Below are 12,396 nucleotides of genomic sequence, written 5' to 3'. Positions count from 1 at the left end.
TAACAAGTGTAAGAGCCATCTCAAATGTGAATGAGTTGTCTATATATACCTGATACACCTCTTATTACCTGAAAGACATTTGTAACTTAACTTTTTCTTGTCAAATGTGAAACTGGTATCTTTGAACAATAGTTTTCAAGCTATTTGGTATCTTTACACTTCCAAGCATTATTGAGATCCTCACAGAGCTTTTTTGTTTTCATGGACTATATCAATTGATACTTAAAATATTAAAAATTTAAATAGCTACATTTAAAAAAATACTTGTTCATTTTTAAAATAGCAATTCTCTAAATATGTTAATGTAAAAATACTTCTATGAAAATAATTGTTTTCCAAAACAAAAAAGCAGTTTTGTGAGATGAGTAGCATTGTTTTACACTTTTGCAAATCTTTTTCGTGTCTGGCTGGATTCTTATGTCTGTTTATGTATTCAACATTTCTGTTGCAATATCTTATGATAAGGTATATGAAATAAATCCAGCCTCACACAGATACATAGTTGGAAAAGAGAAGAATATTCATAAAGACTTTATAAGTAATTATGGATATTTTTCTTTGATGTTATACCAAAAGTAGATAGGTGGTGGTTTCTTACAAGCTAATTGCAGTGTGGACTCTAAAAATGCTATCATTGAACTTGTACTACATTACATTGAAATCTACTAGAATCTCTTACCCATGTATGGTTTTATAATTTATGTATTGGTCTTCTTGAAAATATTGGTTCACTGTGTTATGCAGGTCTTCTAGATGATGACCCATTTTATTGTTTTAAAGGATCACATTTGTTACTTGCCACCAGTCTCAGGAAATTCTTTAAATATTAAGCTGTCAAGCTCATGGTGATAGATACAAGTTTTCTGAAATTCTGATTTTTGTTTAGATTGTTTCTCAGATTGACAAAAAATTTTCCCAGTTATGTTTATCAGGTTGACAGAAAATTTTCCCAGTTGTGTTCCATGAATCGACAAGGTGACTTTATTCATTTTTTTGAGAAAATGTCTGCCAAATAGCCAAGTGTGAATAACCACGAAGTTTCATGAAAAAATGACTAATTCATCTCATAACTCAGATAATCACATGGTACTTTTCCTGAAGACAATCACTGTGTACTTTATGTGTGGCTTCTATTTTGTCAGAGAATATTAAAAGAACACTTGCTCATGGGTTAAAATTAAAGTTAGTAATCTTTATTGTTCTATCAAGGACATTTTTAAGTGTTTATCTGACTTTGTTCCTTCCCTCCTTTTTCATGGGAGCCCACAGTGGTGAAGAATACAGTGACTGCTAGTATGGTTTGGTGACACTGCCTTGATTCTTGCTAAGGCGCCAGCATTTTACTCATTGCTTTGGTACCAGTAGTGAAGAGAGTATCGATGTTTTGGGAAAACCATAAGATTTTTTAAAAACGTTAAATTGCTTTGAAAATTCAGCACAAATATTGTTTATTGCTTAGAATTCACATAAAAGATGATGTTCTATGATTAGGTGGTGCTGATACAAGCAAAAGAGTCATCTAGCCATGTCTGTAGATTTTCCATTTGTAAGGCAGAAGTAAAATTCTGCAGTTGAGCTAGTAACTCAGCCTTCACATTTGCATCTAAATCTTTTATTTGATAAGTTACTCTAATGTTGAAAAGTAGCAGTGCCTTGATTTCTGACTTATCATCCAGGCATTCAGCATTGTCAGCTACACATCTCTTAGCTGTTATGTGCGCTTCTCCAGCCTGTGCATTACGATAACTTACCCTGTTGTTATTTCTAGTTTAAAAATCAATAGTTTGCTTTTAAAGAGCACACTTAAAATACTCAGTCTTTTCTTTTTTTTTAATTCTAAATAATTAGTCTCAAAATGAAACCTCAAGTTAAATGGTACCATAATACTTTTTGAAATGTTTTATTTCATAAAGTACAATAAGTTAAATTATTAACATTTAAAAAAATAGGATAACGAGTCATTTTTTTAAATTTATAGTTTTGTTTTTCTTTAGAATAGATTCCTTCCTTGAATTAGTTAGAAAACTTTCTGATATTTCAGTTTTATCTTTTTCAGCATCTTTAGACCTACATGATGCAGCCGTGGGTTGAGAAAATGAGTCTTCTAACCTCGTCAAGCCAGTGATTCATTTTTAACTATAAAAAAATACTTTGCAAATAAACTTTTATTTTATTTTGGAATAAAATATTGTTCAATTCTAAAACAAACAATTTTAGAAAAATCTTCCAAAACTTTATCACAAAGCATGGCAATGTGTATTTCCTGATATGTTTCTCTATAAGCATAAGGAAAACTTAAGGATTTCAAAATAATGATGTATTGGGTGATAATGAGGTTATAGAGTGGGACGCCTGTGTGGCTCAGGGATGAGCATCTGCCTTCGGCTCAGGTCGTGATCCTGGGGTCTGGGATCAAGTCCCACATCAGGCTCCCTGTGAGGAGCCTGCTTCTCTCTCTTCCTGTGTCTCTGCCTCTCTCTCTGTCTCTGTGTCTCTCTTGAATAAATAAATCAATAAATCTTTTAAAAAATGAGGTTATAGAGATAATAAAAGATATAGTCAAATATAATAAAAGCAGAGGAGAAGAATTGAGAACTGAGTTAATCTCAGAAAACATTATACACCAAACCTAAACCTATTACCTTAGAAAACTCTAGGAAACAAAAGAATGCACAATTCCACATTCTGTTAGCTGTCAAGAGATGATGTCATGTAGCCTCTAGAAAACTTCACTATTTACCTATGAGAGAATGAATTGAAAATGGCAAATATCTCCATGGCAGGAAATATTTTATGTAGACACCCACTAAACTACAGAGGGAAGTATTGCCTATCTTATAGATCATTTATAATGGCTAAACGAGCCAACCTTGATTCATATTATGTGTATTATATTTCCTTACATATAATATAATGGTCTTATCCCAAATATTCATATTACTAATGACTTTTGCAGCAGTCTGGTATTTTTATTGGGACAGAATCAAAGCATCTTGGAAAACATTTTACATATATATAATATAAAAAAATCATGGCTGACTTCAAATAGTTTGGCTTTTGGTAAGATTCTGCCTATATTTCCTTCTTGGCTTTTCTACTTCATACTTAGTCTATTTTTCTAAAATTTAGAATATTCAAAATATATTTTATTGTTTACATAATCAGCTTATGGTGTTAAAAGCTTTTCTAAATTAAAAGCATATCCTAAAATATCATGCGCTGGGGTAACGACCTTCAATCTTTTAGACAGTGGCACTCAGTGATGCAGAGTGAAACAACACCCATAAATCAGAACATCTTGCCTTGAATACCACTTGGAAATGGTGTTGGCATAAGCCCATTTACTGGTGGGAGTTTTGGTTTCAGTTGCATTTCTTACCCCACCCCCAGTACTTGATGTTTGGAATGTTATGATCTGCAGTTTTATGTTTCTCCTGTTTGTGTTCTGTTTATAGCCTTAGAAAATTTAAGCAAATGTAATTTTTTTGGTTTTAAAATTTTCGCTGTTCTCTCTTCCCAAAGGGATTTTGCTGTAGGAATCTGTAACAAAATCAGTGAAATGATTCAAGGTATGTACGCTTCATTCATTATAATGAAGTGACTTGCTGGGATTTATATTAATAACAGCTCTTAACATTTATTAAGTACCTGTTACATGCTTGTCACCATTCATTCACTAATTGATTCAATAATATTTATTTAAACATTTTCTAAATGCCAGAACTCTTCTGGGTGCTTAGAATATAGTCGTGAACAAAACAGAGCCCTTGATCTCATGTAACCTACATTCTAGTGGCAGAAGCGGGGGAGGGATGGCAACAGACAAAACTATAACCATTGCTGTGGAGAAGTGAGGTAGGCCGGATAGAGTCCCCACGGTAGAGTCCACGCCACACAGTGGAAGGGACACTTTGTATTTTGTATATGTTGATCAAGGAAGACCTCGAATGAAGTGATGCTTGTGTGAGAAATACAGATATTTACGGGAAGAGTGCACTGATCTGAAAGAGCAGAGGGCTGTTAGAAGCTCTGGGAGTCTCCATACTCCGTTAAAGCTCCTTCAGTGTCTTCTAATTGCAGCTAAACTCATATCCAAATTCTTTATCATAGCCTTCAAGGCCCTAGCTTTCTCATCTTCCACGCAGGGCTTCATGGGTATTGGCCCCACTTACTCCTGTCCTATTCATTACAGGGAGCCCTGGGGTTCCAGCCCTGCATGCCTCTGGAGAGTACCACCTTCTTTGTATATTTCTAAGTGGCATTCCTGTGAATTGTGCGACTTGGCAGACTTGACAGGCAATATTATTATGTCTATTTTACAGAAGAGGAAATGGAGGCACATTAAAATTACTTGAAAACCAAGATAATGGTGATTGAGCTTTGTCCTATTCTCCTTTATTCCTTTGTCCTTTTTTCTCACTGCCAGAAAAAAGGGCTCTTCTGCAAAAAGCTGTCATTAAAAGGACGCATCACTCACTCACTGAGTGGTTTTTATTGAACACTGGCTCTATCGGGCAGGATCGCAGCAGGAAATAGGTGACATACTTGAATTAAAATAATCCAAGGAGGGTTTAAGGAAGGAACAACTACAAAGGTATAGGCAGAGTGAACTGTAGGGAATGGTGTAGTCCTGTACCCAAGGGTGCAGAGAGGGAGTGGTTATCAGAAACCTGGAGTCTCATCCAAGGGGCCACTTTGAAAAATGACCTTCAGTGTGATATGACCTAATGTAACCCCAGAGAGAGGGATCCAGGGAATAAATACTCTGACCTCTTTCTTCTGCCTCCCATGCCCTGCTGGGACTTTTCACTGGCTAAACCCAAATGGGCATATAGCAAGGGAGTTGATAGACAATATAGAGGTGAGCGTTCTAAGGCGCTGGAGTATTGTGTATACTGGGTGATGGTTATTTGGGTATTTTGATATGTAGAAACCTATTAATTTGTACACCTAAGATTCATTATTGTTTCTTAAGTTTTACCTATAAAAAAAATTTAAAGCAGAAGAACAGGAACTAGGGGGTGAAAGAGAAAAAGGGGGTAAAAGCACAGGAGTGGGAGTGAGGGTGAAGTGGAAGAAGACTGGAGCCCAAGATATGGACGTGGCAGGGGAGTTTTAGAAATAAAGTATCCTCACATTTAATTTTAATTTGCTTGTGTTTCTGCAAAGTGAAATCTCTTGAGTGTCCCTAAACCAATAAAAATGTCTATAAACAAAGAATTCCAAAGACTGCTGGGTTGAGCATAGATTTGCAGAGGAAGAGGGGAGGGATAGGAGACAAGAATCTGCCATGGGGAAAGGCCTAAGTAGAGAGAATACATAGGAGACTTTTGCAATAATCCAGTCAAGAGATGGTGGTAGAAGTAGATGAGTGTGACAGTGATGGAAGCAGAATGACATAGTCAGATTTGGGTTATATTTTAAAGATAGAACCTGAAAGATTTGCTAATAAATTTGTATATGGGATGTGAGAGAAATAAGAGAATCAAGAAAACTCCAAGGTGTGAGGAGTTAAATTAATAAAGCAATCATATACTGAAATAGGAAAAATTTTTAGAGGGGCAGTTTTATTATGAATATAGCTGGTAATGGAAGCCATGGGATTATAGCACCTCACTCAGGGAAGGTACTAAGGGTGAGAAGAAGGTTTATTACCAACCCAAGGAATACCAGAAATTAAAGTGTGGATAAAAGAGATAAATACAAAGAGAGTTAGAAGGAACAGCCAGAAAGGACAAAAACCAGGAAGAGTGTGCCTTTGGGGGAGAGAGTTTCAAAGACAGAATGGTTAGCAGTATCAAATGCATCTGGTACCTTAAGGATCAAAATATTAATAGAAGCATAATATATATGACTGCAGAGAGAAAACCAGGGAGTCAATACTCTGACCTCATTTTTCTCCCTCCCAGCTCCTGGGGCTCTCTGCTTTGGCCAGACTTAAATGGAGGCCAAATAGCAAGGGAGTTTGTTGACGTAAGCCACCACTGGATGTTGAAATGTTCTCATATATTCACACTAACAGTTACTTCACAATGGCAAAACAGTGGTCTGCAGAGTATAAATTAGCTTTTGGCATATATGCAGTAAATTATGATTGACAATTTTTTTGTTCTCTATCATCACAAAGCCATGCTGTTGAACAAAATATTTTATTGTGTAGCTCCAGTGTTGACAGCAAAAGATGCATTGGAGTTAATCCTCATGAAGTTCCAACTCTGTAGGCAATAAAAAAAAAAAAAAAAAAGGCATTGCTACACAGAGTTCAAAAAACTTAGGAACCCCTCCACATACAGTCTAGTTACATCCTAGATCTTGACTTAGTGTTGAAGGAAATAATTAAAATTGTAAATATAACTAAATTGTAGCCATTGCATGTGTGTGTACATAGGTGTATGCGTACCTATATATCTATATTTGTATATCTTTCTAGCACATTGTGGGAAGGTATAGACAGCAAATATGACTTTGCTTTCTAGTGTGCCTTTAAAGGCATTTTCTTCTGTCAGCTTATAGTTTTATAGTCACCAAAAAACCAATGTTAAGATAAGTGCTTTTGGAAAAACAAAACAAAACTACTGAACCTAATTGGGTTAGCTCTAGTATGATTATCTTTAATGTCTTAAACATAACATTGGTATACTATTTGATTTTAAATGGTCATGTTGTTAATTGTATCACTTCTGAATGTGAAATACTATCAAGGATGACGGTCTGATATCTTTCCCTGACTATTCCTTTTGTGTCCAGGTTTAGCCACACCAGTAGACTTGAAACTGAAGTTAATCCCCATCCTCCAGCACATGCATCATGACGCCATCCTGGCATCCAGTGCACGTCAGCTTTTACAGCAGCTGGTCACATCCTATCCCTCCACCAAAATGGTGATTGTTTCTTTGCACACCTTTACGCTGCTTGCCGCTTCATCTTTGGTCGATACGCCTAAGCAGGTAATTTCAAAAAATTTTTTAAACTGCCTTTTGTTCAGTAAACTTGCATATTAAGTATAAATTAATTTTAAAAAAGTAACTCATAGTTTTGATAATATTAAGGTCCTCTTCTCTGATAAAGATCATTTTCATTTCCTTTTGCTGGCTTTTTTTTTTTTTTTCTGTATTCACAGTCTTCATTCTTAGGAGCCTTTTAAGAAAATGAGGTGGAGTTGAAGGGTACATGGCAGAGTGTGGGGTTGGCCAAGAGAGAAAAGAAAGAATTCAGTATTCAAAGCCAGGTCCCACACTAGAACCTTACAAGCTAAGGGTTAGTATATTTTTATGCATACAAGAAGGTGGCCCAAACATGGACACATAACTAATAAGTAATAGGGCTGCAATTGGAAGTGAGTTCTGTATCACATCTAAAAGTTTCACTGAACTGTACATCCCTAATGGTAATTTCAGTGGCAGTATTGTTCACAAATGACGTACTTCTTTCATAGATTCAGCTTCTATTGCAGTATTTGAAGAATGATCCTAGGAAAGCAGTAAAGAGACTTGCTATTCAAGATCTGAAATTACTTGCCAATAAAACACCACACACTTGGAGCAGGGAAAACATTCAGGTATGTAGAACTTTGAACATTAGTATTTTATATAGAAAAATAATATATCATTGTAAAAAGTTTTTACTTTACATTTTTATCATCTTTGTCATCTTTTCATTCTTTATGAAAAAAATTTAGGGGAATTGTTGATATTTGTGATAGATGTTATTTTAAGTGGCAAAGTAAATACATAAAACTTTTATCCTTTCATGTTTCAATTTGTTAGTGAGTTAGACTTGCCTCTCAATTTCTTGTGAATTTTCCTGTAATAGCATTAAGGCTGTTTGAGAAGCTCAGTGAAATCATTTATTTAATGCTTGTCTCCTTTACTCACTTTTGGGAGAACAGTTGATACTGACTGTGATTTATTAGGGAGAAGGTCCTGGAAGCATAACTCAGCAAAGTATATTTTTCCTTTTCATGGAAAGGAAGGACATTCCTAAGTTTTCTTTTGTAAATATAAGATCAGGTCTCGATCTCTAGGCTCTTTTTTTTTTTAAAGACTTTATTTATGCATAAGAGACACACAGAGAGAGAGGCAGAGACACAGGCAGATGGAGAAGCAGGCTCCATGCAGGGAGCCTGACGGACTCAATCCCGGGTTTCCAGGATCACAACCTGGGCTGAAGGCGGCGCTAAATCGCTGGGCCACTGGGGCTGCCCAATATCTAGGCTCTTCCTAATGTGGCATCTTTTATAGCATTTCTTAGGTTAATTTAATGTTTTATATTTTTCTCAAAATGGAGCCCTATTTGTTTATTCACTACTGTTAACAGATGTACCATTTTTTAAAAATGCCATTTAAAGTGAAATGGAAGATTCTTAGAATTTGACCTTTATTTTCATGGATTTTACTATCTCTTCGTGTCATCATAGCTACAGTGCAACAAAAACTTTTGAATTTCAGTTTATGAAACTAAGCTACTGTGTTAATTGGTTTTTTATTTGCCATTTTCTAAACACATTTCAGTATATTGTGATTGATAGTCACAAATATCCCTAGAGATAAGGGCAGTTGTTAGTATTTGCATTTAGTAGATGAACAAATTAGGGTTCAGAGAGACTTAATATGGTTAAGAGAACTTCCTAAGAGGACTTAATTAAGATTTTAATTAAGAGAGCTCTCTCCTGTAATGCATTTTCTACTAAATAATACTGTCTTTTCAAGAAGAGAATGTACTCAGCTACCAGAGGAAACCAAACCCAGGGAAAGCACTATATCATCCCTTCTCATTTTTTTTCCTTATTGTATGATAGACCACATATACAAAAAAGTATATAAAATAGATATTTAATAGCTTAAATAACTGTAAAAGAAAACAATGTTTTCTAGCGACCATCCAGCTAGAAACAGAACTCTGCAGGCTCACATAACCTTGCCACCTTCCTAGTACAGGAAGAACCATAAAGCCAGCCCAAAGGAAACTTTTGTTTTCACTTTTGTGATGATCATTTCTTCGCTCTTTATTTATTTACCTATATATGCTTCCCTAAAAAATAATGCTTACTATTTGTTTTTATTTCTTGTGCTTAACATTATACTGATGAGACTCATACATGCGGTTGCATGAGGGTTTTTTTCCTTTAAGTGCTATGTAGTATTCATTATATGGAATGGACCAGTTTACTTGCTCTTGATGGGTTATTTTCAACATGGGGCTCTTGCAACCAATGCTGCTATGAACACTCTTCAGTTTATCTCTTGACACTTAATATGCAGGAGTTTCTTTATATACTTGAGAGTGAAATTGCTGACTTACAGAATATGTATATCTTCAGCTTTACCGGGTAATGTCAAACTGTGTTCCAAAGTGATTGAACCAATTTACATTCCCAGTAGAGAGTGCCCACTGATTCACATCCTTAGATTACATTTTTTACCAGTTTAGAAGTTGTCGTTTTAATTTCTAATTCCTTAAGTTGAACATCCTTTTAATGTGTTTATTGACCATTTGGATTTCCTCTTTTGTGACACGGCTATTCAAGTCTTGGTTATTTTTCTGTTGATTTATAATCATTCTTTGTATATTCTGGATACTTGTAACTGATACTTGGCCACTGATATTCTACATAAATTTTGGAAGTAACTGATCAAATTTCACAAAAAAAAATCGAAAAAAAAGTTGATAATTTCATTGGGATTCCATCATTTGGGAAGATCGATTTGTAAGAAACCGATATTTTTACGATGTTGTCTTTTAATGCATGAATATGCTATATCTTTTCATTTCTCTAGTTATCTATACTACATCTTTTGCCTTCTATTTTGTCTGATGTTATTATAGCTACTTCAGTTTTTTCCTCGATGTATCTATCTGATAGATTATCATTGTTTTAGGGTTGCCTGGGTGGCTTAATCAGTTAAGCATCTGCCTTTGTCTCAGGTCCTGATCTCAGGGTCCTGGAATCGAGCCCTGAATCAGACTCTCTGCTCAGTGGGGAGTCTGCTTCTCTCTCTCTTCCTCCCCTCCCTCATGGGTTCTCTCTCTCTCTCCTTCTCTCCCAAATAAATAAATACAATCTTTAAAACAACAAGATTATCACTGTTTTACTTCCAGCGTTTCTTTAATGCATCTTTACGTTTTAGTTATGTCCTGTGTTAATTCTGGTGCAAATACCTTAAAATGCACTTTTCATTTATATCCTTCTAAACTCTTACATATTGTTATCATGTGTCTTAATCCTCTTGTATCGAATAATGTTATTTTATAAATTCATTGACCATTTGGACGTTCCATTGTCTTTGGTCTTCTTGCATCTCAGCCTTTCTCTTTGGGATACTTTTTCTTCTGCCTTTGGAAAGTCCTCTGGTGAGGATCTGTGGTGGTAAGCTCTCCCAGTATTTGTTTGTCTGAAAATGTCTTCATTTTGCCCTCAACCTTGAAAGACACTCTCTCTGGGAGTAGAATGCCCAGCACATTGAGAATACCATTCTACTGTCTACTGTCTACTGATTTCCATTATTGCTGCTGAGAATAGCAGTACTCTTTTGAAGGAATTTTTTTTCCTGCTTTAAAATTTTTCTCTAATTTGATGTTCTGCACTATGAACAGTCTGATTATAGATTTCTTCTATTTAAACTGCCTGGACTATTGATTTTCTTGAATCATAAGAATGGTGCTTTTCAACAGTTCTGGGAAATTGTCAGCCATAACTTTTCCAGATACTGCTTTTCCTCCTAGATCTCCACTTAAATATATGTTAGCTCTTCTATGAATCCCCCATGTTCCTTATATTCCTTTTTCCATCTCTTTATCTCTTTGTGTTGTGTTGTGAATAATTTCTCCTGTTTTAGTTCAACAATTATCTCTCCAGCTTATGTAAAGTCTTTTCAAATGTATCTCTGCTCCTGATTTCTATTGGCCCTCTTTTATAGTACCCTTTTTCCTTATATACTTGTCTGTTTTTTCACCTTGAGCTACTCATTTTCCTTGGAAAAGTATGTGTGAGAATTCTCTGAAGAAGTTGTTCTCTAGAGAAGGTTTGGATTTGCTTCTGCTAGGTAGAGAGGCCAGGTAGTAACATATGCTATGGAGAAAAAGTCAAGGAAGAGGATTAGTGAGTGAGGAAGATGGAAGCTGCAGTTTTACACAGGGTGGTCAGGGGAGCTGTCACTAAGAAGTTGACACTTAAGCAGGGACCTAAAGGAGGGACCACCAGCTTCATGGGGCAAGAGCATTACCAGCAGAAAGAATAGCAAGAAAGGTCCTGAGGTGAAAGCATTGATGAGAATGAGGTCAGTGTGATTACAAAGAGAAGAGTTGGAGATGCTGTAAGATGGATGAAGTGGGTAGCAGATCATTTAGGGCCTATGTGTCCTGTTCTTTAGTACAGGCCATTATTATTTCTTAATTGAAATATATTTGGTATATAACATTGTATAAATTTAAGGTGTACAGCATGTTGATATGATACGCATATATTGTACTATGATTGCCATTTTTGTGATAATTAGCAACCCATCGCATTACAGAATTATCATTTCTTAATTTTAATGGTTAGAATAATTAAGTTCTAGAGACTTAGCATGTTTGATGATTATCATACAATATTGTTGTCCATATTTATTGTAATACTATACATTAGATCTCTAGGACTTACTTACTCTTTTTAAGTTCGTACCCTTAAACAACATCTGTCCTATCCCCCACCCCTTCCATCCCAAGTCAGACAAAGAAAGACAAATACGGTATGATATCACTTATTTGTGGGATCTAAAAAGGCCAAACTTATGAAAACAGAGAGTAAAGTGATGGTTACCAGGGGTTAGGGGTTGGGGGGCAAAGGACATTAGCCTATTTGTTCCAAAAGATTCTCTCTGGCTTAGATGTATTGAGACTAGATTGTAGGGACACAAGGGCAGAAGCAAGGAAAAACATTTAGGAGGTGATTATAAATATTCCAATTAGAAAATACTATGGTTATCTGAACCCAGCGGAACAGTGAAGTTAGCAGGGAGAAGTGCTAATATTCTGGATACATTTTATTTTATTTTATTTATTTATTTTTTTTCTGGATACATTTTAAAGGCAAGTCTGAAAGATTTACTGACAGATTATTTGTAGAGTATAAGACAAAAGATGACTCAAGGTTTTTGGCTTCAACAGATTTACTTGGAATGGGTAAGACTGTAGGATGCTTATTTCTTAAAGATCAAGAGTTCAGTTCTGGTCAAATAAAGTTTATGGTATCAGACATCCAAGTGGAGATGTCAAGGAGTTGGAGTTTAAAGAACAGATCTAAATGAAGTTGTAAATATGAGAGTCTCATTAGTTCATAGATGGTATTTAAAGTCATGAGACTGGATGAGTCACTTAAGGAGAGAGAATAAATGAGAAGATTCAGGGAATGATGAA

At 35.4% G+C, this 12,396-nt stretch overlaps 1 protein-coding gene across 2 annotated transcripts in view; it reads left to right on the top strand.

Annotated features, from left to right (window-relative positions):
* Positions 1-12,396, top strand: part of INTS7 (integrator complex subunit 7) — an 85,174-nt gene that overhangs the window by 24,890 nt on the left and 47,888 nt on the right. The window contains exons 5-7 of one of the 2 annotated variants that reach the window (XM_049112081.1): positions 3,523-3,569; positions 6,748-6,947; positions 7,454-7,558. In XM_049112081.1, the coding sequence (XP_048968038.1) occupies positions 3,523-3,569; positions 6,748-6,947; positions 7,454-7,558 (352 nt within the window). Of the gene's footprint in view, positions 1-3,522; positions 3,570-6,747; positions 6,948-7,435; positions 7,559-12,396 lie in introns of both variants that reach the window. The other variant, XM_025429860.3, reaches the window with a different exon arrangement.

This window comes from Canis lupus, chromosome 7 (assembly GCF_003254725.2).
Source record: "Canis lupus dingo isolate Sandy chromosome 7, ASM325472v2, whole genome shotgun sequence".
Taxonomy (NCBI): domain Eukaryota; kingdom Metazoa; phylum Chordata; class Mammalia; order Carnivora; family Canidae; genus Canis; species Canis lupus.
The sequence above is the reverse complement of the archived record's forward strand: the minus strand, read 5'-3'. Positions and strand labels throughout refer to the sequence as shown.